The sequence below is a fragment of the Oryzias latipes genome, chromosome 24 (genome assembly GCF_053564925.1).
Source record: "Oryzias latipes strain Hd-rR chromosome 24, Olatipes_Hd-rR_3.1".
Classification (NCBI taxonomy): domain Eukaryota; kingdom Metazoa; phylum Chordata; class Actinopteri; order Beloniformes; family Adrianichthyidae; genus Oryzias; species Oryzias latipes.
Genome location: NC_136260.1, coordinates 12,998,466 through 13,021,668, shown reverse-complemented (window position 1 = coordinate 13,021,668; position 23,203 = coordinate 12,998,466). Strand labels below are relative to the sequence as shown.

The 23,203-nt window shown below is 39.6% G+C and overlaps 1 protein-coding gene across 3 annotated transcripts; it reads right to left on the bottom strand.

Annotated features, from left to right (window-relative positions):
- Window positions 1-1,094: 1,094 nt before the first annotated feature.
- On the bottom strand, window positions 1,095-21,300 carry LOC101157339 (serine/threonine-protein kinase PAK 6). 3 transcript variants are annotated; one of them, XM_020714775.3, is made up of 11 exons: window positions 21,105-21,300; window positions 13,081-13,136; window positions 12,330-12,391; window positions 10,624-10,869; window positions 8,033-8,596; window positions 7,533-7,853; window positions 7,306-7,439; window positions 7,100-7,226; window positions 5,279-5,404; window positions 2,354-2,488; window positions 1,095-2,281 (listed from the first exon to the last, which is right to left on the bottom strand). In XM_020714775.3, the coding sequence occupies exons 4-11, from the start codon at window positions 10,828-10,830 to the stop codon at window positions 2,108-2,110; spliced, it is 1,788 nt and encodes a 595-aa protein (XP_020570434.1). In that variant the 5' UTR covers window positions 10,831-10,869; window positions 12,330-12,391; window positions 13,081-13,136; window positions 21,105-21,300; the 3' UTR covers window positions 1,095-2,107. The 3 variants fall into 3 exon arrangements, with proteins under 3 accessions (XP_020570434.1, XP_004083852.1, XP_078798796.1); XM_004083804.5 differs by lacking the exon at window positions 12,330-12,391; XM_078942670.1 differs by lacking the exons at window positions 12,330-12,391; window positions 21,105-21,300 and adding an exon at window positions 20,289-20,307.
- Between the last annotated feature and the right edge of the window lie 1,903 nt (window positions 21,301-23,203).

The window sequence follows — 23,203 nt, the reverse complement described above, 5'->3', positions numbered from 1 at the left end:
TCTAGTTCTTGAAGACATTCAAAGAGTCAAGGTTTCATAGTAAAGCGATGATGATGCAGAGGTTCCTCTTTCTGGATATCAAAAGAACAGGGAACATTTACAGATAACATGTAAATATTCTAGAATATGACTGACAAAATGAAACTTTTTTTAAATATTTGTTTAAACTAGGACAAGAATACACATTTTTTGGGAGGGAGGAAGTAAATTAAACACTTCAACATGACTTTCAGGGAAAAATTACTCTATTCTGAAACCAACCTCAGGTGACCATTTGAGGAACTTGGTACTTCCTGGTTGGCATTTACTTAGGACATGTAATAGGCCACATGGATAAAACTGTAATCTTGAAAATAAAGTCCTCTCTTGGGATATTTCCTTTTAAAATAATGGTTGAAAAAACTCTTTCTAATAGAAAAAAATAGTTTGTACATTCCCAGGATGCTACTTTTCTTCAGAAAACAACTAATAAGCTTTATAGACACAAATGAACATTATGTTTCAAATAATAATTGTCATCTGTTTCTTCATAACTAATCTTAGGATTACGTGAAGCACCTGTGTCAAAGGGCCAGTGTCCTACATGTTTTCCAACTAACCTGCCACTGAAGCTTCTTATTGGAAAAACACACCTTTTCCAGGTACCGTAATCAGAGGCAGCTGGGTTTTTACAAAAAAAAAAGAGGATGGGGTTTGACACCTCTGAAACAATGGATGTACAGTATGTTTACATGTTCAATAGTAAATAGTTAATATTTTATTCTTGTTCATCTTAAAATCCAAGATGGCATTTCAAAATTATTGATATTTATTTGTATTGCTTTCACATATTTTTATTGATTTTAAGGCCCACAATGAAAGAAAATCAATTATTGGACATTTGACAATTAGATGTAAAAAAAAAGGAAGGTTAACAAAAAAGATCTTGTTCAAACTATTTAAACAAGATCATCTCATGATGAAAGCCAAAAAAGGAAAAGCATTGAAATAATTATTTGTTTTAAAAACAAAAATTGTTTGTTAAATTATAATGAAATTTAGCAATTAAAATCTGAAGAAAATGGGTAGTCAATCAGGCCACAAAAATAACACAATAGGATTCAAAATTGTTTTATAGTAGTGTTCAGTTTTTGCTATATAACAGAATATCATACAATAATATACATTTGTAAAAATTGGTCTGTTGATGTTCTTTTTTAATACTGTTGCTTAGTTAATTATTTACAAAAATGTATGAGCTGACCTCTGTTATTTTACAAGCTATTTTAAATTTCTTGTGTATTCTTTTTTTATTACATTAATTTGTGATTTTACATAAGTCAGTTTGAAAAAGAAAGAAAATACCCTGAAATGATTTTGGGATGATATTATGTTTTGTATTGTTCATATTATTCATTTTGGTTTAAAAAAAGAACAAAAATGCTCTAACATTTAGAGCATTAATTTTTACAGTAAAAATATATAACAGGAGGTCAAAGGTCAGAGCTCAAGTGTGCAGTACAAGTAAACATGTTGACTTTAACTATTTGCTCCTTTTATAACCCAAGCAACAAGTGTGTTTATAGAGGACCTCAGGTGCTTTACAATAAACAAACCATTCTGCACAAGGTCAAAGTGCACAGCGCCACCAACGGCTTTACCCAAATTGTTTGATTTTTTCTAGACCTTTTTTTTTTACAACACATTTAAAGTCCAATTCAGAAAAGTTAAGAAGATGTTCCAGAATGAACTGGCCCTGTGACCTACATTTAGGAACTGTGCGGTTTTAGTGACAGTTGTAGAAATTTGCGTTGCTGCACCTGAACTCGAGGGTTTTTAACGCAGAAGCACAAAACGCACTTACGCGCGTTTACATAGACTTTTAATTGAAAGAGGCTGCTTGCAAATGCACTGCTGAGGGTGGTGTGAACGTAGCATAAGAGTCACTGCTGATTTCTCCTACGGTCCCAGAAGGCTATTATAGTTGTTCCCATTTTAGTGGGATCCCTGTTTTCTGGGGGAATCCCAGGGGACTTTGAAAATATTTTTTTAACAAATCCTAACAATAAAATTAGGTAAGTTCCAGGAATTATCTTAGCTATGATCCAGATGTGAGTCCACAGTGCTCCTATGAGCTGCAGAGCGACATGCGTTTGCGGTACTGCTCCACCAGGGGCACTAGGACTTTAGGCGGACCGGACTGCAGCAGAAATGGGTGCTCCAGCAAGTCGGTAGCGCTGCTCCGCTTTAGAGTGTCACGAGTTAACATGCAGTCCAGGAAATCCTTCAGCACCGGCGACACCTGGACACAAATGCAGCAACATCTTCAGGAAACTTCAGAATAACAACACACTCTTGTTTTTGTGTCTTCTACCTTGTTAGTATTTTTGACGGTTGGTGCTGCCTCATCCCTCAGTTTTTTCATGGCAGTGATGGGGGTGTCACTAAAGTATGGTGGCTCCCCATCCACCATCTCCACCACCATGATGCCCAGAGACCAGATATCTACCTGATGAAGAAGGAGATTGTCAGACTCAGACAGGTGGGTCTATATTATACACCTTCATACATTATCTAAATAGAGATACCCTCCATGTGCAACTATTTAATAAACCCAGACATGATAAAAATGTTCATAACAGGGTTGGGTAAACATGGTCCGGCCCACTGAACAATATCAGAGACCCATGTTTTGTTTTGTTTTCATCATGCCACACGGTCGAGACCCGCAAATAACGTGCCATTTTATTCCACCGTTCTGCAGTCTGTGCCCCGACCTGAAACCCTCTAAAATCCCTGTCAAATAGAACAGAAGACAGTTTACTTTCTACGTCACAGTTCATCTTTTGCAGTTTTGCTTATTCTTTTAGAGCAATTATGCTGCTTTTTTTAAACAACCCTGTTCTGTGTCCTGATTGGCTGGAGACCTTGTCAATCAATCTCCTCTGTGCCGTTTTTTCCTGTACAGAAACGCGGTTTCTCTTTATATCTACAGAAATCTTTGAACTCGATCAGTTCTTTGTTTTAATTCTAAGATCTTGGACTTAATTTCTATAAAGGTTTGAAATTTGAGAATTTAAACAAGAGAAAACGGTGAAAATGTTCTTGTCTGTCTGAGAAAAGTGTAGAAAGTGGGCAGTGAGGAGTTTTACCGTCTATAATCCTACTCCGTGGAGTTATTTTTAGAATGTAACTCCTGCAATAAACAAGGGAACTCTGTACTGGGGAAAAGGTAACGCAGAAATATGCGTAGCTGTAGCAGAAGACATAGAAATTTGCTTTTCTTCATTATTACTGGATAAGAACACTGCACAGCTGCTCAGTTTAAGCACAAACTGTGAGATGTGTAAGGAGCTGGAGCCCTGAAAGTCTCAGCGAGATGGAAAAGAAAGGATTGACAAATATTTTTTTTTTGTTGGTTTTTTTAATGTATCAGTATTTTTTTTCCTGACTTTTTGTCTTTAAAAATCACAGAGAGAGTTATTTGGTCATTTTTTTTATTTCATAAATATTCTTATTTTATTAAAAGGATCACGATTGGATGAAACTTTATTCATATAGCACTTTACAGCTCCCTAAGGGTACCAAAGGGCTTAACAAAAAAAGAAAGACAAAAGAAGTTTAAATTTTTAAAGAAAAAGAGTTATTGTGGCCCTCACAAGAAAAAGTTTGGGGACCCGCTCTAGCATCCATGTGGTATTGGAAGATTTGTTGTTTTTCATTCTTCCAATCATTCAAACACCACATGAACGCAGCATTTCTCTAAGTTTTACACGAGGTACATCAAGCCGTTGGTGCAATTGGCTCTAAAATGGGAATAAAAGTTTTAACGTAAAAAATCTAAAATGTTCTGTTTTAAAATGTAATTTTCAATCCAAATGTTTTCATCTAGATTCCATGATATTTCTTTTTCACCCCAAGCATTTGCTCCTGGTTCGGCCCTTCTATCAAATTTTAGAACCCTATGTGGCCTGCAAATCCAAAAGTTTGCCCACCCCTATTTATAGCATCTTAAGTCACTGCACAGTTACACTTCACGAACAAATCTTGTTGTTTTATTTCCTCAGCAATTAACTAATTTCAAACATCTTACCCTTTACTATCATACCAGGGATTTCCATGTACTACAAAGCCCGTAAGAAATATATCTAGTTTCATTTTAATGTGCAATGTTACTGGTACTGTAGGCACTGTAATCTGACTGCTAAGAAGCCTGGCCTGCAAGGAGGAAACAGCTTCCTCTTTTTGCAAACTATTTTCTGATGACTTTCCCATGTTGAGGGAACTTGGTTTTGTCAAGTATGGACAGGCAAGGCAATGCCTTGTGCTTTCCATACAACATTAAAAGAGCAATTTAAAAGGAGTATTAAATAATGATCTTCCATCCATCCATTTTCTTAACCCACTAAATCCCTTTTGGGGTCACGGGGTTGCCAGAGTCTGTCCCAGCTACTGTTGGGCAAAGACAGGATGCACCCTGGAAAGGTTGCCAATCTGTTGCAAGGCTAGAATGATCATTAAAGTAAAAATGTAAAGGAAGTTGAAAAGAACTGAACTAGCAGTAAGCTTAAAGAAACAGTGTGGACGTAAACATTTGAAGAAAAACTAATCAAATGCAACAGAGCACAGGTGGGTCTTTAAGCTGGATTTTAGTGTTTCAACTGATCTAAGGCTTTCTTGAAGCCTGTCCCAGGTTTGTGAAGCATAGAAGCAAAAGGCAGCTTCTTTTGACTATTAAAACTGACAACAGACTGGATCCAGATGACCAGAGAGGTCTGGTTGTTGTTACATACTGGGTCAGGAAGTCAATCATGTATTTAGGTGTTTAAACCATTAAAAACTTTATAAATCAGCAACAGAACTTTGTGATCGGTAAAAGCTGATTCGCTGTGGCAATGCCTGACGGACATGCCAAGAGGTGAACAAGAACTTTAACGTCTCTCCTCTGGCAGCTAATGTAAAGAGCTCAGAACTGGACTGATGTGGTCTACTGTGTTTTGATCCGTGTGAGAGGTTGAGCAGCATAGATCTTAATAAGCTGCAGTTTGCTGACTGATTTTTTCGGACATCCTGTAAAAACACTGTTACAGTGGTCAAGTCGAACGCATAAACTGGTTGATGGTTTTTAGATAAGTAGATTGAAGTTCTGTAGTAACCTCCAACTGTTTCTCTTTAGCCAGGACTTTTTTCTGAGGCATAATCCAATTGTTTTCCCACACTAGCAAATTTTGTAGCCACTTCCATGCAGAACACAGAAGCCAAGCATGCTCTGTTCATGCACACTTTCTCTTGTTCTCACCTCTGTACCATACATCATTTTAGATATCACTTCTGGTGCCATCCAGTATGGAGTCCCAACCAGAGACTTCCTCTTGGGTATATCCTTGTTTATCTGAGCACAAAAGCCAAAATCTGAGAGCTTTACCTGGAACAAGGAGAAAAAAGACAAAGCGGAAAAAGAGGGAATTTGTTATTTCTTGGTATCGTCACCTTCACATGTGCAAAAAACAAAAAAAAAACATCTGGAGGAGCTAGTATCATTTTATTTAAAATCTGCACCTGAATGTTGTCAGATGTATGAGAAACTACTTGCACGATTTTCCCATTGAGCTCAGAGTGACCAAAAAGAATTTTAGCAAGAGAAAATTGTTTTCAAAACTTGACTGTCGACATTTTTTCCACAGTGCCTTTAAAAGAAAATCTTTCCAAAAATCAGCAGCAAAACTTGAACTATCTGTTTTGCTATGCAGAAACTATTTACCATGACTAGACCTGCAAGACTTTGTTTTTTTCCTCAGAGAAGAAACCAACCTCCCTTAGAATATTTTGAATCCTCTTGCATTTTTTGACACTTCGTGGAAATGAAAATGAATCTGAAAAGATTGTTGTGTCACTTCATTCTTTGGTTTGATAAACAAGTCTTGCAAAAAAAAAAAACAGTCAGGGAAGCATTTCTTGTAGGTATTTGGTACCATGAATGTCATATTTGAAAAACACTTGACACTTGTCAACCACATCGTAAGACACTGTTGCACACTGTGAGATGGAAGAAAAGAACAATGAAGATCTTTGACCACCTTAAATGGGTCTGAATTGTGACGAGTTGTATCAGGTCAAGTTACATCATGGAAAACAGAAGGTTAAGCATTTATTTAGAATTTTTTGGGTTGTTTATGTTTATGTTTATACAGGCTCCATCATTCAGGATTTCAGAGTCAAGTATCCAATTTTAAAGCAATCTAACCTAAATCACTTCTGTACAAACCTTTGATGAGTAATTTGTCTTTTTTATTCTAAATGATACACAGACTCACATTCTAGAGGATTTCTACCAAAATCTAATCTACTCTGTCAAAGTCTGTGTTTTATTCTTCAAACGAGTTGCCAGTCAATCTATGAAGCATGTTTTCAGACTGTGGGAATCCAGAGTGCCCGGAGAAAACCCAAGCATGCACAAGTAGACAATGCAAACTCCACACAGACAGGACTGAGCCAGAATGTGAACTAGCTTTGAGGCGATAGTGCTGACAACTGCACCACTATCCAGCACAAATGAAAAAAATCACATAAAAAAAGAATTGTTTTAACTCTTGAGTTTAAAGCGTCACTTACATGAGTCATCTGTTCTAATTCTTCTACATCTTTGTAAACCTGTTTATTAGTCTTTGAATGAATTGTCAGGATTTAGAGCTGAACAAACAAATACAAATATGGTGGCTGTTTTTCATTACAAGTCAGTATCAATTGAGATAAGAAAGCGCGCCCATACTTCCATGAACAGGGATGAGGGGGCCTTCCTGCTCTCCCACACCTGGAGCAACATCCTCCAGCAAAAAACGGAAATCAAGGGGCGGAGTCACTTGTCAAAGTTTGACAGGTGACTCCGCCTTAGTCACAATCATCTGTTTTTTAAAGACGTCACACACCACCACCTGATGACGACCCTGATGAAGGTGGAAGACATTCCACCGAAACATGTCGATACGTTTTACATTACAAAACAAACCAGTGTCTGATAAAAAATAAATTAAAAACGCAAGTCAGTATCAAGCTGTCTCTACAAATGACCGGACCAGGTTGAGTTTCAGTATCAGGCTCCCTCTGAGGTTCAGGGTCTTACCCTTCCATCCAATGTGAGCAGAATTGAGTCACTCTTGATGTCTCTGTGGATAACCCCTTCAGAGTGGAGGTAGGACAGAGCCAGCAGAACACCCTCACACACTGTTGCTATCTGTTCTTCATTCATCCTGAAGATCATTAAAAATATACATCTGTCAAGTGTGAAACAATTCACAGAATATTAGATGACACTGATGCCTCTTTTACCTGGTCTCACTAATGATCTGAGTTAGAGCACCACCCTGCAAGTATTCCATGATGACCCAAAGCTCCTCCTCCACTAATGCACTACGGAACATGTCCACCACATTTTTGTGTCGGTAGTCTCTCATGATTACTACCTACAACAAAAACAGGAAAAGCCAAACATCAGCGCTTTGGTCTCCCCAAAGATGAGTTTTGATTAAAAGACACCCCTTCCATCCCACCTGTACCTCATTAAAGAGCAGCTCTCTACGTTGCTGCTTCCTCAAATCCATCATCTTCACCGCCACCTGTCGTCCACTCTGCCTCTCCCGGGCAATGCACACGACCCCTGTGGACCCCTCGCCAATCTTCACAAAGCTCTCCAGACCTAACCTCGGGTCACCAGGGTCCACAACCATCTTCAAAGCCTCCTTGAACTGCTCGTGTGTAACCTTTTGAGAACCTTCTTCGGGTCTTTTCTGTGGGGTGGTCAAGGTGGGACAAGGTGCTGGGCCAGAAGCAGAGAAGCGGGGCTGGGGGGGAGTGCTCAATCTTTTTGGCATAGTCATCTGGGGAAGAGCATAAAGGTAAACTGCCAAATCTGTTCTTAGTCTTTCAAACAAATTTTTGATTGCTTAAAATGGGCATAATAATGAAGACCTGATGGGATTATGGACCCACCTCTTGAGTCTGCTCATCAATCAAATTCAGAGCTGGTTTATGATCTAATGATGATCTAAAATCTCACCTTAAAGTCGCAGGAAGAGTGGGGTCTTCTTGGAGTCTCCGTAGAAGATGACAGAAGGTCTGGCAGCTGATTCTCACCTGGTTTTGCTCTCAGGTGAACATTGTTGGCCTCTAATGCCTGTGTACTGTAGAAACAGGAGTTTGGCCTTTGTCTACACCCTGCCACCTCCCTGTGAGCATACCGCTGAGCCATGCCATCAGTCTCTTGTGGTGAGAGGGGTTCGACTTCAGAGATGGAGCCAACCTGGTAGGTAGATTTAGATTTCAGTAGTGCTCCATTCAGTCTGGGGCTACCGCTCTCACTGCGTACTTGGCGAATCCTGTCCTGCCAGTACGTGGAGCTTTCATTGCCCTTCACGCTGTTGCTGCGGCGACCAGTCTCTTTGTAAGGGTACAGTTGATCCTCTGGCATTTCAGACAGGCGGCCCATCGACTGTGCTCGTTTCCGTGCTGATGGGCTTCTGCGCCGCAGAGAGTTGGAGTTGGTGACAGACAGGCGGCTCATCTCAGAGATCATGTGACTTATGTAGTCGCCATGGCCGATGAAGCTGCCACGGACTATCCTCTGGAAATATACAAAATCACATGACCCAAGTATAAAGGATTTTCACTAATACAAATGTCGGATTCTAGACAATTACTTAGTCCTACAATGACAACTCAAAAATGGATACCAAGGAATGCTTAAACTAATAAAGACACCAGCCCGAAGATCCAACATGTTTGAACTTTAAGAAAACATCATGACTCACCAATAAACTAACTAGAAAAACTTTGAATATGAAGGAAATTCCTAATAATTCAGCTGAGTCTTATTTGGATTTCTTCTACCTTCTAGCACTTACCGTACTAGAGCAGAACAAGTCTTTTACAGCTAAAGAAATCTAGAGCCTGATCCTCCAGAGATTCCCCCCTGCCCTGCTTGCTGCTGATTACCTGTGTGATTACTCCATCAGAAGGTGGAAACTTGTGAGACAGCACCTAGCAGTGCTGTGAGAGATGAAAAACAGGCAGGGAAGGAGATCTGGAAGATCAGGGTTGGACAGCTCTGAGCTATATGATACCATATGAGTCAAAAAGTTCCAGGCCTGAATAGTGAACTCTGGTTTAGTTTTATTGTTAGTTAACAATGCGACATGATACCTGTGAGATTCTGTATCTGCTGACAAACAATTCCACAAAGGAAGCACACAGAGCACTAAAAGAGAAGTCATCATCAGACTCCTAATACGACAATACCACACTAGTATGCAGTACTCCAAAAAGATGAGGGGCCAAAAATGAGGGATAGTCCAGATGCGTTTTTGGAGCCTATGGAACAGTTCATATCCTTCCATTCATTTTCAAACCTGCTTATTCCCTTTCTCTGCTAAAGTCTAGCCTTGTCACTGTTGGGTGAAGGTGGGGTACACCCTGGATAGTTTGTCAGTCCATTGCAGGGCCACACAGAGACATACAACCACACACACTGGCTGTGTGTGGGTGTGGCTGTGTGTGAAAACCCACGAGGCACGCACAGAAAGAACATGCAAACTCCACAGAGTAAGGACCCTGTCGGAATTTAAATCAGGATCTTAATAAGTCCATAAAAAAGGAAGATTGTAAAACAAAATGGAATCACAATCTCTTTATAAATCTGACAGTTTTACGGTGGTAGCTTTTTGCTAGCTTCTATGGCTATTTTGCCTAGACTATGGTTTGTTTCGCTCAGATAATTTGCTCTGTCTCCTTTTATCTGTGGTGCAGACTAAATGATCCAACTCTGGACTGCCTGTACAACTGTTTTCTTGGTTTACTCAAGAGAAAACTTAAATTTGATTAACTTGGAGCCCGTCTGGACAAGAATATGTTGATAAACTTGTTTTCTTTGGACATTTTACTCTTTTGTTCCATCCATCCCTTTACCAAAACCGCTCATCCTCTTTTAGGGTGACAGTGTTGCTGGAGCCTAACTCAGATACTATTAGGTGAAGCTGAGCTATTGCAGGGTTTGATGCAAACCAGGTGTTACCACAAGTTTCTCAAAATACCACTGGAGGGAGGTGCCAGATGGTAGCAAATTCCCATTGAGTCCACTGTTAATAAGTCAAATTTTACATAAAAAGTAAAAAACTTTGTTGCAGGGTACAATGGTAGAAACTTTTTTATGCTTTTTCCTTCATTCACTGCTCACGACAACTGGAAGGAGGGGGTGGGAGGCATTTTAAAAAATAGGGCTGGTTGGGCTGAGTCAACTCCAGTCAATATGGCCCATTCTACTTCAGGATTTTATTTTGGTGTCATATCTAGTGTTGAAACATTTATCAATTAAGCCTTTAATACGTTTTTCAACTTTGGTTTACTGATTGTCACATAGATTACTTAACTTATTTTCTGAATCAGAGACACAAAACTAAACAGCTTGTTTTCTCCAGTCCCAAAACCCAGCTGTTATAAACAGAGAAGTTAAGCTTGGAAACCATGGTGCTCCTTTGCTGTGGTATTATATTAAACCTGTGCAAGCTTGTGATATATAAAAACAATAAACAAGGTTGCTCATCAATAGGAATCAGTGTAGATTGTCACAAAGAGACAAATAATTAAGATTCTGACCTTTCTGGGTCCAAGTTCAATGTCTGTGATCATAGAGGGATCCACTAGGGGGCGTGGCCTCTTGAGGTTGTCGATGATGCTCTGCCACTGCAGAGGCAGACCCACATAGCGTCCTGTGGCGGCATTGAACGACGTGTGAAAGCAGTGCTGGAAGTCCTTGGGGGATGATATCTCCACCCGGTGCTTCTTCTTCCTGCGCCGGAACATTGCCTCGGTAACGTTACGGGGGCAGCCGGATGATGAGACCTGAGTAAAACAACAGCAAAAGTCTGGCTGGTCAGAGGGAAACATGACTTCTAGAGGAGAAGGAACAAAATAGACGCTCTGTCAGAGAACACTGACAGCTCCTCTTCCTGTTCACCTGACTCACCTGAGGCAGTCACACGTGTGTCTCCTCCTTCCTTTCAGACAAAAACTGACCTAACAGCCCAGGTGAGAGCTTACCTGTCTGCATTAGTATTAATCTGCTGTATGTTTACCAGAGTCTGGCTTGGCCACAAAAAAATTGTCTACAAAATAAGGAAAAAATGTTGGTATTTCTGGAACTCAGCAACACAGATATTCTTTGTAAATTTCTGCAAATTTGATAAGAAAATATGTAAAGTTTCGAAACTGTGGGTAATATTGAACTTGAAGGAGAAAAATGTTCCACTTGAAATTAATTTTCCCATTTTAGAATTATTTGACCGCTTTGACTGTAATGTGTTTTAGAGATGCATCAAGTCCATAGAAAGAGTCTCTGGACTAAAATAAAGAAAAGGTATTACATAATTTTTATTTAATGTAAATATTTTTATCCCGAGAATAAACTTTGCTTCTCATAAATACAGGACACATGCAAAATTCTAATCAAAAACAAAGTATAGAAACTGTTTGATAACGTATTTTTCACAAACCATTCTCATTGTGACCATAAACTCAACTGACCTCTCCCTCACTGACCCAATCAGTACTGTAGATAGAAAAAAGCATTTGGAAAGATGTAATGTCCCAACAAGCCCCCAAAACAAACTAAAATGCATTAAGAAAAGGAAGAAAAATTACTTTCATAGAATTTTCTCTTAAATGAGGTCACATTAAATCAGTATATCTTCGTTAAAAAGGCTCTACAGTTATTTCCTATTCTGTTTCAGGCCAAACCAAGAAGTACCAAATGCTCCAGTTCCTTAAATGACCTCTAGAAGGGGCTTTGAAAATTATATTTTTTTAGGTTTTTGATCGTCATGAGAATAGACAAAACAAAACTTAATATATGTGTATGTAGTCCTTCATTCGCTATTTCTGGATTTTATATGAGTTGGCACAGATGAGAGGAAAAACATTCATCCATTTTCAGAACCCACTGAATACCTTTCAGGGTCATGAGGAAGCTGGAGCCTACACAGCTACTGGTGGGCGAAACCATGCCTCACCCTGAACAGGTCACCAGTCTGTCACAGGGCCACATCTTAACATGCACATCAAGGGGCAAATTAGAATTAGGAATTAACATATGAAGCACGTTTTTGGACAGTGGGAGGAAGCCAGAGAAAACCCACACTTGGAATAACGTGCAAACTCCACGCAAAAAAACTCCCAGACGGAATTTGAACCTGTGAGCCAAGACCGCTAACCACTGCACTATTGTCCAACCAAGCAAAAATCTTTCTTTAAAAAAACATCTAAAGGTATAACTCATTTAGATATAAATTAGAGATAAAATTCACCTTTTTTTTGTTAGTCAGTGGTAGGTTGAGTCCAGTGAAACTCTAGTGGTCATTCGAGGAAACTGCAAAAGTTGAAACTTCCATGATTACTGAGACAGTATAGGCTTGATGTTTCATAATGTAGTTTCTGAGCCCATCAGTGGTTCAGTACTCACTGAACTATTCTTGTAATGCTCTGACATAGACAACAGTGGAATGCAAACAATGAGTGGCTGTGATTTCACCATATTGGCCTTCATGCAAGTACATTCTGCAAATTACTGTCAGTTGTTTACAAAATAAAACCTCATGACACTAAACGTTAGCTAGAATCAATTTTCTAGTACTTTAAATGTATGCATCTTCATTTTCCAGCTATTTACAGGTTCTAAAAATCACATTATGATATTGCACAATGACTTTCTGAGGATGTGATGAAGACTAGCAGAAGATCAAAGTGATAAAACTCAAACTGAGGGACTGTTGAATCTTCATCCAATCAGCAGAGTGCTGTCCAACGCAATCAGTATCATCCTTGTTCATATCTTCAAATGTTTCCTAATTGTTTTAATGAGCAAAGGAAAAAACATTCTACACTAAAAATGCTTAAATACTTAACATATTTGAGTTGGTTTTTTATGGAATAGAATCCATCTATAACCCTAAAATAGGCCTTTTGAGTTTAATCTTAAAACCTGAACAGGACATCATCTTCTTGAGGTCCAAACTAAAACTATTTCACTAACTCAAATTCTTAACCCCTAATTCTCACCTGTGTGCTGTTGGAGTCCTTCACTTGAGGTCTAGATGTGCTCGATCAATATTGACCTGGAAGAAAAAAAAAGGTACAGTACAGCTCTGCAAGCTGGTCCTCTTCATCACCCATTACCAAATGCTTCCCTTCTCCTCTTTCTCCTTTGCTGACCGGATCATAATAATCTGAATCCTCTTCCACTCCCACTGAGCAAACAGCAGTAAGAGGAAGGAGAGTCACATCTTTAGTTCAGTGTACAAGCCAAAGTCAAACTTCAGTGAGGAAGAGTGTCCTGTCAGGATAAACATGACAGGAGACTTTCTGTACCTGTAAAAGGATTTTGGGAGTTGAATGTAAAAAAAAAATGTTTTTTTAATCTGTTAACCTAACTGGTATATTATTTTTGCTTGGAATTGTTTTTTGAAAGACAGTGTCTCTTTATGGAGTTTTTCTCTGATCTTGTTTTATGCTGTTGTGAGTGAACACAAAATCATGGCACAAAGACGTTTATTTTTTTTTTTTTTTTTTAACTTGTCCTGTCCAACAGCTGGGCAAACAGATGAGAGCTGAAATCCCTCAACGACCACACGGTAGCAGGGGCGGTCCAGCAGGACCGCCCCTGCTACCGTGCTACCTGCTACCGTGCTACCAAGGTCCCACCTTCCTTGTGAAATGCATGTGTGTTTGTGAGGGTGTGTGTGTGCATCACAGTCATGTCCAATCACCCTCCCCACCTAGGGGCCCTAAATGTATAAGGTGCACTTAAAATTGGCGGTTAGGGCGCTGAAAGGACATCTTTTGCTTGCTGGCAGTGATGTCCCCCCCCCCCACACACACACACACACACACAAGCCCAGGCCCCCGCCCCTGAGAGAGCTCTGGTCAGGCCTCGACAGGTCCGAGGCAGCCAACCAGCTGGGGGAACCGCCGATTGCCTCAGCGGAGACCCCAACCCATCAAACCTCCAAGGTCCCATACCAATAGTGGACCCTCTCCCAGAGAGCCCCCCCCCCAGACCTCGCTGCCATGGGAGGTGTCACCTAGAGCAACCGCGGGCCCCAAGAGGGTTGCTGACATTTGCTGTCTGAATACAGTTTGTTAACTGCTCTTATTGTGAAAAGTGACTTTAAAATACTGCTTTTCTTTCATAACAGCTGCTCTAAGGTCAAGCCAAAGTGAGGTCACATCAAATGCTTTGTCCAGCTTCCAGAACAACAGGACCTTCCCTTTTGCTGGTCAGCACCAATTCATAGTCTGTTGGGTCCACCAGATTAACTGAGGCTCGTGCAGCTACCATTAGAGATGTCATGAAAATGGAACGTACGAATGTCCTCCCTGTGGTAAGTGTATCGTGAATTATTTGTAATGCAAATGTAAGTTGCATGCACTTATGAGATATAGGTGATGGTGTCATACAGTGCCCTTACGGCACACTTTAGTCATTATTAGGTTGTCGCTACTGGTCCTTACTGATTGCACGCAAATGCTGCATGCATGGGCTGAGCAGGTGATACATGCCCATTGGACGCACAAAAAAACACACTCTGATTGTCTAATTTTCTCATTTCTAAAAGCCAGGCTGTGCCCAAGGGGCGAGCACTTAACACTTGAACAGCACTAACAGCCTAGTCCATGGATTTTCGGGGGACTGAAAAAACAAAACACCTGCATCTCACCTACTTCGTCCCTACATGTTGTGTAAGTGTTCACTTCGATCTGTCACCTGCAGCTTGCCCATAGAAAAATGGGTGTTGCGCATGAACATTTTCGCTCTATGGGTTCACTGGGCGATCTACGACCTGACATATATTTTGCGTGCCACCTGCATGTCCCGTACAGGTCTGTCCATTTATCCCCCTTAACAACCCATATCCACCCATAAGGGAAGTTGTTGCTAAGACATCTGTTCGCTATTAAATGTTTTTTATTTATGTGTTCCTTGTTTCTTCTTACACGTGTACTCAACTCATCCCTGTACCTCATCTGCACCACCATCCTTTCTCATATTTCCTCCTGAGACGGCCCAGCCATTCTTTTTTGCTGTGTCTTTTACCCACTTATCTTTAACACATACTTCCTTCATTCCACTCAAGCAAACATGCTCCTTAGTCTCTTTTTCCCCATCTTTAGTCTCTCCTGTCATCAGTGTCTGTAGTCTATGTCAAAATAATGACGATGTTAGGTGGAAGACCCACGTAGAGTTTCTTCACACTGTTCGATACTTCGACGGCTGATAATCGTCATGTAAGGAGTCTTTGCTAATGTGTCTTCTGGTCTGGTGTTTAGCAAATGAGACTTTTGGTATACTACATATAACTCACATGGAAATCAGGTCACATGATTGGCATAATGCTAAACCGTAAGGGCAATAATTAGACTGGATTAAGACCCAATGGTTTTGCTGTCAGAGTGACTTTAGTTCCTGAGTATAAAGGCATACATTAGCCACAACAAAAATGTTAAAGAAGATTTGCTGGATTGGGTCAGGATTTAGAAGTTTTGGAATAAAGTCTTTGCCAGACGATCTTTCACAATCTTTCCAAGACTTTTGGGTGTGACTTTTGTCATGCAAATATCAAAGGCTACAGAGCACAAAGTGGAGCAAACCAACTTGCTCAAAATTATTCTTACAACTTTTTTTATTTTTACTTTCTTTAAGTTTTTCTGTCCAACAAATGAGCAAACAGATGACAGCTGAAGGCCTTTTGTGTTGGACAGGTTTTACTCTTACAAAAAGAGGTTATGTAACTTTGGGTAATCAGGGCGTATATTTGTATAAACCCCTTTTTCATTCACTTGTTACATTCTGTGTTTATATATATATATATATATATATATATATATATATATAATTTTTATTTTTTTTTAAAGGGGAGGGAGAGAGGAAAAGTTTGGGGGGGGGGGGGGTAGAAGAAAAATAAAGAAAGAGAGAGGGGGAGAAAGTGAGTTGCTAATTTGAATAGGTTAGAGTGTCTGCCCTGTAACTGGAAGGTTGTGGGTTCAAACCCAGGCTCAGTCAAAGACTTTAAAAATGGGAGCCAATGCCTCCCTGCTTGACACTCAGTATTAAGGGATTGGATTGGTCGGTTCAACCACCAAATAGTGCCTAAGTGTGGCTTGTCTGCAGCTCACTGCTCTCCCAGGGGATGGGTCAAATGTGGAGAGCAAATTTCCCCAATTTTTTTTTTTCTTTTCCCAGTGGGGTGGTGAGCCCCACTGCTGCCAAACAGCAGAGCCCCCCCACCCCGGGGTCCCTCAGTGTGTAGTGTGTATGTACTGTGTGTGTGCTCCCAACGTGCAGTGTGTGGTGTCTAAAGTGAAAGTTAAAACTTGCTCAAAATTATAGTCTAAAGTTTTTAGCGTCTTTATGACGTTTAATTTTACAGCTTTCTTTTTTGCTTCTTCTTAAATTAGGATGTTTAGACTGGAATTTAAATCTAAAACTGCACTCTATTATTAAATTACTGCCGCAAGAACATAATATTTATCTCTGTTGTTAAAGCTAACAGCTCTTTTGATGGAACAACGTCTGGCATTTCTCTGTAGTTGAATGAGATTTTTTCGAGGGGTTCTTTATTTTCTTACAAATCCAGATCTACATTGGTTTAAAAGTTTGGATTACAAATTGCACAATTAACAAACGGATTCAGATTATTTTGTTCTGATTGGCCGATCATATTGTCATTTCTATAGCTTGATCCACAATACTCACAGTATTTTATCATAATTGAATTGCTTTTTCCTTAAAATTGGATGACATTTTTTCCAGTCAGAGATTTTCATGTTTCAGCACCAACATAGTCGTTTGTTCTGGTTGTCTAAACATGATTTTCAGATTAGCAGAAGGTGTCTCGGGCGAGCTCACTGCTGCTTCGGTTAGACGGAACACAACTCAAAGCCGACAATTGCTTTAGTTCCACCTGTGACGCTTCAGCAAGACCACCAAGCTCCTGGGGCAAGAGCCTTATTTGTTTATCTCGCCATTTAATACATTTTCTGGGTTAAAGTGAAAGAAGCAGCACCTGGAGGATGGGTGGAGCTGCAGACGATAGGTGGGGGAGAGGGTAATTTGTAGAAGAAAAAAGACATTTGCAGAACTAGTTTTACATGTTTACACTGTATATAAACAGATATGGGTTACCTTATGTTTCAGAGTGTTCATGTTCAGACCTTGATGCTGTTGAAATGTGAGGCTCTCTAAAGTTACCCAAGAAGAAATCAGATCTTATTTAGGATTGGTCAAATCCATCAGCCCATTCTGTCACATAAGGGACTAATTCTGAAAAACTGACTGAGGTTCAAGTTTTCCGACCGTCAGGCGAGTCCAAAAATATTGAGGACAGCTTTGGTTATCTGATGAACTATTTATAGATGTTTGGACTACAAACATGAATCAAGGAGGTCTCGACTTTTTTAGTTGTTCTTTCTTCTCAATGTGAGAACACTTTTTCTAGCATGCAGCAGCGCAGCAATAATACATTATGGGAACATTTAATCATTTTTTTAAGCATAGACTTTATTATCTGTCAGCTTTTTGGATGTTTGTATATTTACAGTATTAGGTCATCATATGAAGTTTATGTTTGGTCAAAATACAGATTTTTAACAACCTGGGGTGCAGGAATGGGGGCTTAAACTCAAGATTCTGACTTGAGTTAAATTTCTTCTGTCACATGCAAACTTGAGTCTTGACTTGGTATAATTGACTGTAAGTGAAAACTGGATCGAGTGAGCGTGAAACTGAAAGTTTTAAGACTTATAGGTCCTGATTTAAACTTTTATGCAAAGACTTGAGTATTGACGTGGATTTGCAAAGAAGTGACTTGCGAGTATCCCAGCTTGTAGCCGAATTTCTGCAAAATCTGTGGCTAAAATGATCAGAATCAGAATGCACAACTGAAGTTTTTACACTTCAGTTGTGCATTGAGGCAACTTCAAATATCTGAATAACGTGGTTAGAACACTTGCATATTAAAATTAATGGCCACTAAAACTTCCAGTAGCTGATGAAAATTTCATTATAGCTCTTATTGATCAATTGTTTACTTTATTTTGAGTAAAGTTTGTCAGTGAAATGTAAAAAACAAAAAAGGATTGATTTTTAAAAAAAATCTGATTTGTTTTTAGCTACAAAATCTAAAAAAGAGGATTTATATCAAAAACTCATTTTTCTTCTCTGTTTTACTGGATTTCCACATAAGAAGCACGGGTGCCGTGTTTTTCACCTTTAGTTTCATGTAAATTTGGTTAAAACGTTGCCCATCAGAGTTATTATTACTGTTCAATAAAAAAGCAGTGTGTTCAGTTAATCTGCTGGTTGCAGAGGATGAAATATGCTGACTGGGAGATTGTTTGTCAGCTGCAGGTCAGGTGTGTGTTTTCAGGGCGTGACGCTCCGACATACCTAAGGATTCAAACCCTGCATGACCAGACAGCTCCAGCGTGACTCTTCATGTCTTACAGTAAACATCCCGGGATTCAGACTCACTGTGTCTGCACCAGCATCACACTGTGATCCCAAATCAGCTGTTACTATGACAACAGTCCAGTTTATGTGGCGAGAAGCTAGTGGGACTTGTGGGACGTAAAGGTTACTGATTAAAAAAAAAATTTTATCAACTATTTTTGTATTTTTGTTATAAAAGTAACACAGCCATATTTTATTTAATGATGTTTCACCTGAACCAAAGCTTTCTTGGAAGCAATAATGAGACATTTTAGTTACTCAGAACATGAGTAGAACAGCAGTGAGTCAAAGAAACAAAAGAAAAATGGACCCAATAGCCCTATAATTTAGTCGGAAAGCTTTTAACTTCAATAACTTTAGTTAAAAAATCCAAAAACCACAAACAAGCCTGAAAAACATTCAGCAGTCAACAATGATAAAGGGAAACTTTTTTAAACTTCTAAGCACATTTCTGATAAAAGTGATGATGCTGAAGACCATCTAAACAATAGTGATAATCTACACGCTGCTGCAATCTTATCTATGTTAAATTTAAACAGAAAGATCAAACTCCAAAAGTGTCACTCAGGATTTTAAAAAAGGGGAATTTAATGAAGAATTAACTAAATATTTTAGGGATTAATTTGAGCAGTTGTTGATCCCTATATTTGGGGCCCCTTTCTCATTAGCATGATCCAAATTATCCTAAAATTATCCTAAAAGACCCACTCAATTGTGGGGGAGGGGGGTGTTCTCATGATGGAGAACATGTACTGTATAAAGAAAACTTCACCTAAAATTGCATTTCTGGTATTTTTTTAAATTGTTCTGAATCAGGAGCATTTCTCTGCATCTTTTTCAGCTGTAGGAGACTTTGAGAAGATGGCAAGAAGTAACAGCTGGATTTTTAGCAGATTCTGTCCAGCTGTGGTTTGATCTCCAAGCAAAACTGCAGCCCTTCTTGCAAATCCTCCATCAGCCAACACTCCTTATTTTTTAAAAGAAAAGGTCATTTTACAGCAGATGGTAAGACAATCACCTGTTAATGAACAGCCACCATTTAACCCTTTTCTCTTTAACCCCCTAGTTTTCGCAAATAACGTACTTCCAGTGGATTCTGAAGCGGGGAAAAGCAGCTTTGCGCCGATATGCAGCACTTTAAAGTAGTGACATGTTTACGCAACTGATTTCTACATTGTTGTATATCATCTGATTTTGTTGCAGAGACAAGCAGCTTTGCACCGATATGCAAAGCTGCTTGTCTCCACGCATTCTTACAGAATCAGCTGATTTGGGTTGATCACATAAACATTCAAAGAGTTACGCTGGGCCAAAGAAAACGTGTTATTAAGGTGTCACAGACTTTCCTCCATGAGAGAGTCATTTGATTTCTGCTACTTGCTTAAACGCTTCACTACTGTAAGATGTTGCACTATCAGCACAAAGCTGCTTTTCTCCTCTTCAGAATCAGTTGGGATGTTGATAATTGCGTAAACGTAGTAGTCCAAAGAATCAAAAGGGTGAAAAAAAAAAGTTTGAATCTCTTTAGCTTTCTAGGAAGTTTATGTTATTATAAAACAAGCCATCTAATGGTTTCCTGGTGAACTGACCAAGCTCCCACTGGTTTGGTTTTCAAACCAGATTCGATAACGAAGTATTCCTCGGTTACACCAATATATTTAAATGGCAGGGGGGTGTCTATTTTCCTTCATATAAAGGTGTTTGTTTGACAGGGGAGGAATCAGGCCTGCGCTGGTGAGCTGTCCAGAGCGTACCCTACCTGGGCTCCTCTGCTGCTGGGAAGGCTCCAGCATCTCAGTGACCCAAAATGGGAATAAAGCAGGTTCAGTAACCGCATGGATGCAACCTTTCAAAGTAAAAGCAACAAATCACCCCTCCACTAATGTTCTCACTAATGATGACGACAAAATCAATATTTTTCATTAACTGTTTTAATTATAAATGTGAGCTTTTTAAACTACCCTAGACACAAATGTGGGCACAAAAGTTTTTTTTTTAATCCTAGTAGAAATTCTCAAAATGTAATGTCATAGTGACACCACAAAAAACTGCTGTCCTAGTCATATTTTTTTACTAACACACTTCACTTATCTCATCTTGTATGTATCAGCCAGGCGCTCCAGTGGTAACCTGAAGGTTTGCTTCTGGGTAAATATGAAGAGCAGCCTCTGCAGTCACAACTGTTCGTGTATTTATTCTCCCGTTTGGCTTAAAACAGTAACAGCTGACTGGCTGTAGATCATTTTCCAAAACAAATAAACCAACAGTAACGTTGCTTTCCTCTCTCTCCCAACCATTTCCCACTTCCACTGTCTGGAAAGCCTTACAGAAGAACAGAGATGGCTTTTTCACAGTCTGCTCTCACCTGTGGCAACACGTCAGGCTTGTCAAGGAACCAAAAACCCCCAACTCCAGAGCTTCTCCACTTTTAGTTCTACCTCTGATCTCCTTTTGGGCTGTGTTCTACAAAGGAATATTGACTGAATCCTCCCCTAAAAGGTTCTGACCCACTGAAAAACCTTAGGTTCAGTTCAGACCAAGTGTTTCTCAAAAAGCTTCATGGAGTTTTACTCACCTGGTCCCAGAGACCACGCTCTCCTTTGACTCCCTCTTTCCTCTGCTCTTCCACTCATCTCTCCGTCTCCCTCCCCCTACATCGCTCCTCCCCTCCTCATCTGGTTCCAGGTGGAAGGAGGTGAAGCTTGCATTGAAGGAGCATTTTTGAATTCACAGCCACATGCAGATCTTCATCGGCAGAGTCAGCGCTCCAAGCATGAAGGTCTTTCGCGTGCGACTCTTCCCCTGAGGTCAGATCTTCTGGAAGAAACTTTCCTTTTTTTTCAAAGGTGGCAAATGCTTAAAACTGGAATTGCAGATCAGAATCATATACGAACGCCTTCCTTCGGGCAGCGGTGGAGCAACAAAGATGGGGAGGAGGTTCCTCCCTCTCTGCAGGCTGCAGCACGCCTGGCGCTCTCCTCAGGCTCAGCTCAACATGACTCAACAACCAGACTCGCTTAACCTCCCACCTCCACCCGCTGCATCCAACACGCCGCTTTCACCCTGCTGGTTAAACAATACTTCAGTGTCATCTTGTGTCTTTAAATCCATTTGTGCAATTTTTATTTTTACCTTTTTGCCCACCATTTTTTACAATAATTTAAAAAATTGCAAATCTTTCATGAAAACTCGCTGCTCTTAGCGGAATTTTAGACTTCTTCATTGGAGCCTATTTTGAACTTTCCATAGTGAAAACCATGATTCATCCGCCACCATGCTTCACTCATCAAAAACCCTTAATCATCTCTGTGCTCACAGGTGGGTTTGCCAATCACAACGAGGTATGATTCATGCAGACCCAACATTAGTGTAGTTTTCATGCAAAAGTTTATGTGAAGGTTCCAAAAAGTTTATCAGCCTTAAATGTTTGGTGTAACCCTTATGCTATCCTAGACACTTTAACATTGGGAGTTGGGTCATCTAGACCCACTAGACAGTGCACTGAACCTTTTTTCTTCAATGATTTGTGATCTTCACTGGTGTCCATGAATACATGAAATCTTTCCACCTTTATCATGGTAGGAATAACACGTCAATGTGAGGGTGGGGTCATCTAAGATATCACAAGGGTTAAAACAAACATACGAGTTCTGACACATAATTCTGATAGCCCTTAGAATAGAGTAAATTCTGGTTTAAGGCAGGGGTCTGCAACCTTCAATACCTAAAAAGGAATTCAGGTCAACAACCCAAAATAATAAATAGATTTGTATTTGTTATTGTAAATATTATGATAAATATAACAAACTAGTGCATTTTTTTTGCATAAATTAAATATAATGCAAAAATTGCTTTTTTAACCCTTGTGCTATCTTAGATGACCCCACCCTTACATCGACGTGTTCTCCCTACCATGACAAAGGTGGATAAAGATGGAAAGATTTCATGTATTCCATGGACACCAGTGAAGATCACAAATCATTGAGGAAAAAAGGTTCAGAGCACTGTCTAGTGGGTCTAGATGACCCAACTCCCAAAGTTAAAGTGCCTAGGATAGCACAAGGGTTACATCATAATATTAAGCAGTTCATAAATTTTCCCAAAGGTTCATGTGACTTCCTTTGAAAATGAAAGACACCCTGTGCAACATTGGATCTCAATGCAGCAAATGTAGTATAGTATCATGTCAGCAATGAAGAATAAACATTCATGTTACCTTTTGTACAGCTTCTTAGCCAGTAATTCATAGAAATTAAATTAGAACTACTTAAATTACTCTTACCATTTTTTTAAACTTTAATGGAAACGATAAATTCTTGAATTTGTTCAAGATAGAAAATCTGCTGCGCCTTAGTAAAATTTGGTTGTGCTTAGTGACCTCCAATTTATCTTGTGTCAAAACTGCTCAAAAATCTGTCAAAATGTTTTAGTCTGATTTTGTTAACCCTTGTGCTATCCTAGGCACTTTAACATTGGGAGTTGGGTCATCTAGACCCACTAGACAGTGCGCTGAACCTTTTTTCTTCAATGATTTGTGATCTTCACTGGTGTCCATGGATTACATGAAATCTTTCCACCTTTATCCACCTTTGTCATGGTAGGGAGAACACGTCAATGTAAGGGTGAGGGTCATCTAAGATAGCACAAGGGTTACACTGCAAAGCTGAACTGCTT

Bases quoted from the DNA above. Each gene is read 5' to 3' on its own strand.
- LOC101157339 (XM_020714775.3), bottom strand. From the start codon at position 10,830: ATGTTCCGGCGCAGGAAGAAGAAGCACCGGGTGGAGATATCATCCCCC. The intron at 7,227-7,305 runs GTAAAAGAGGCA...AATGATCTTCAG, and splicing joins CAGATCATTAGTGAGACCAG to GATGAATGAAGAACAGATAG. The intron at 5,405-7,099 runs GTAAGACCCTGA...TCCTTGTTCCAG, and splicing joins TGCTCACATTGGATGGAAGG to GTAAAGCTCTCAGATTTTGG.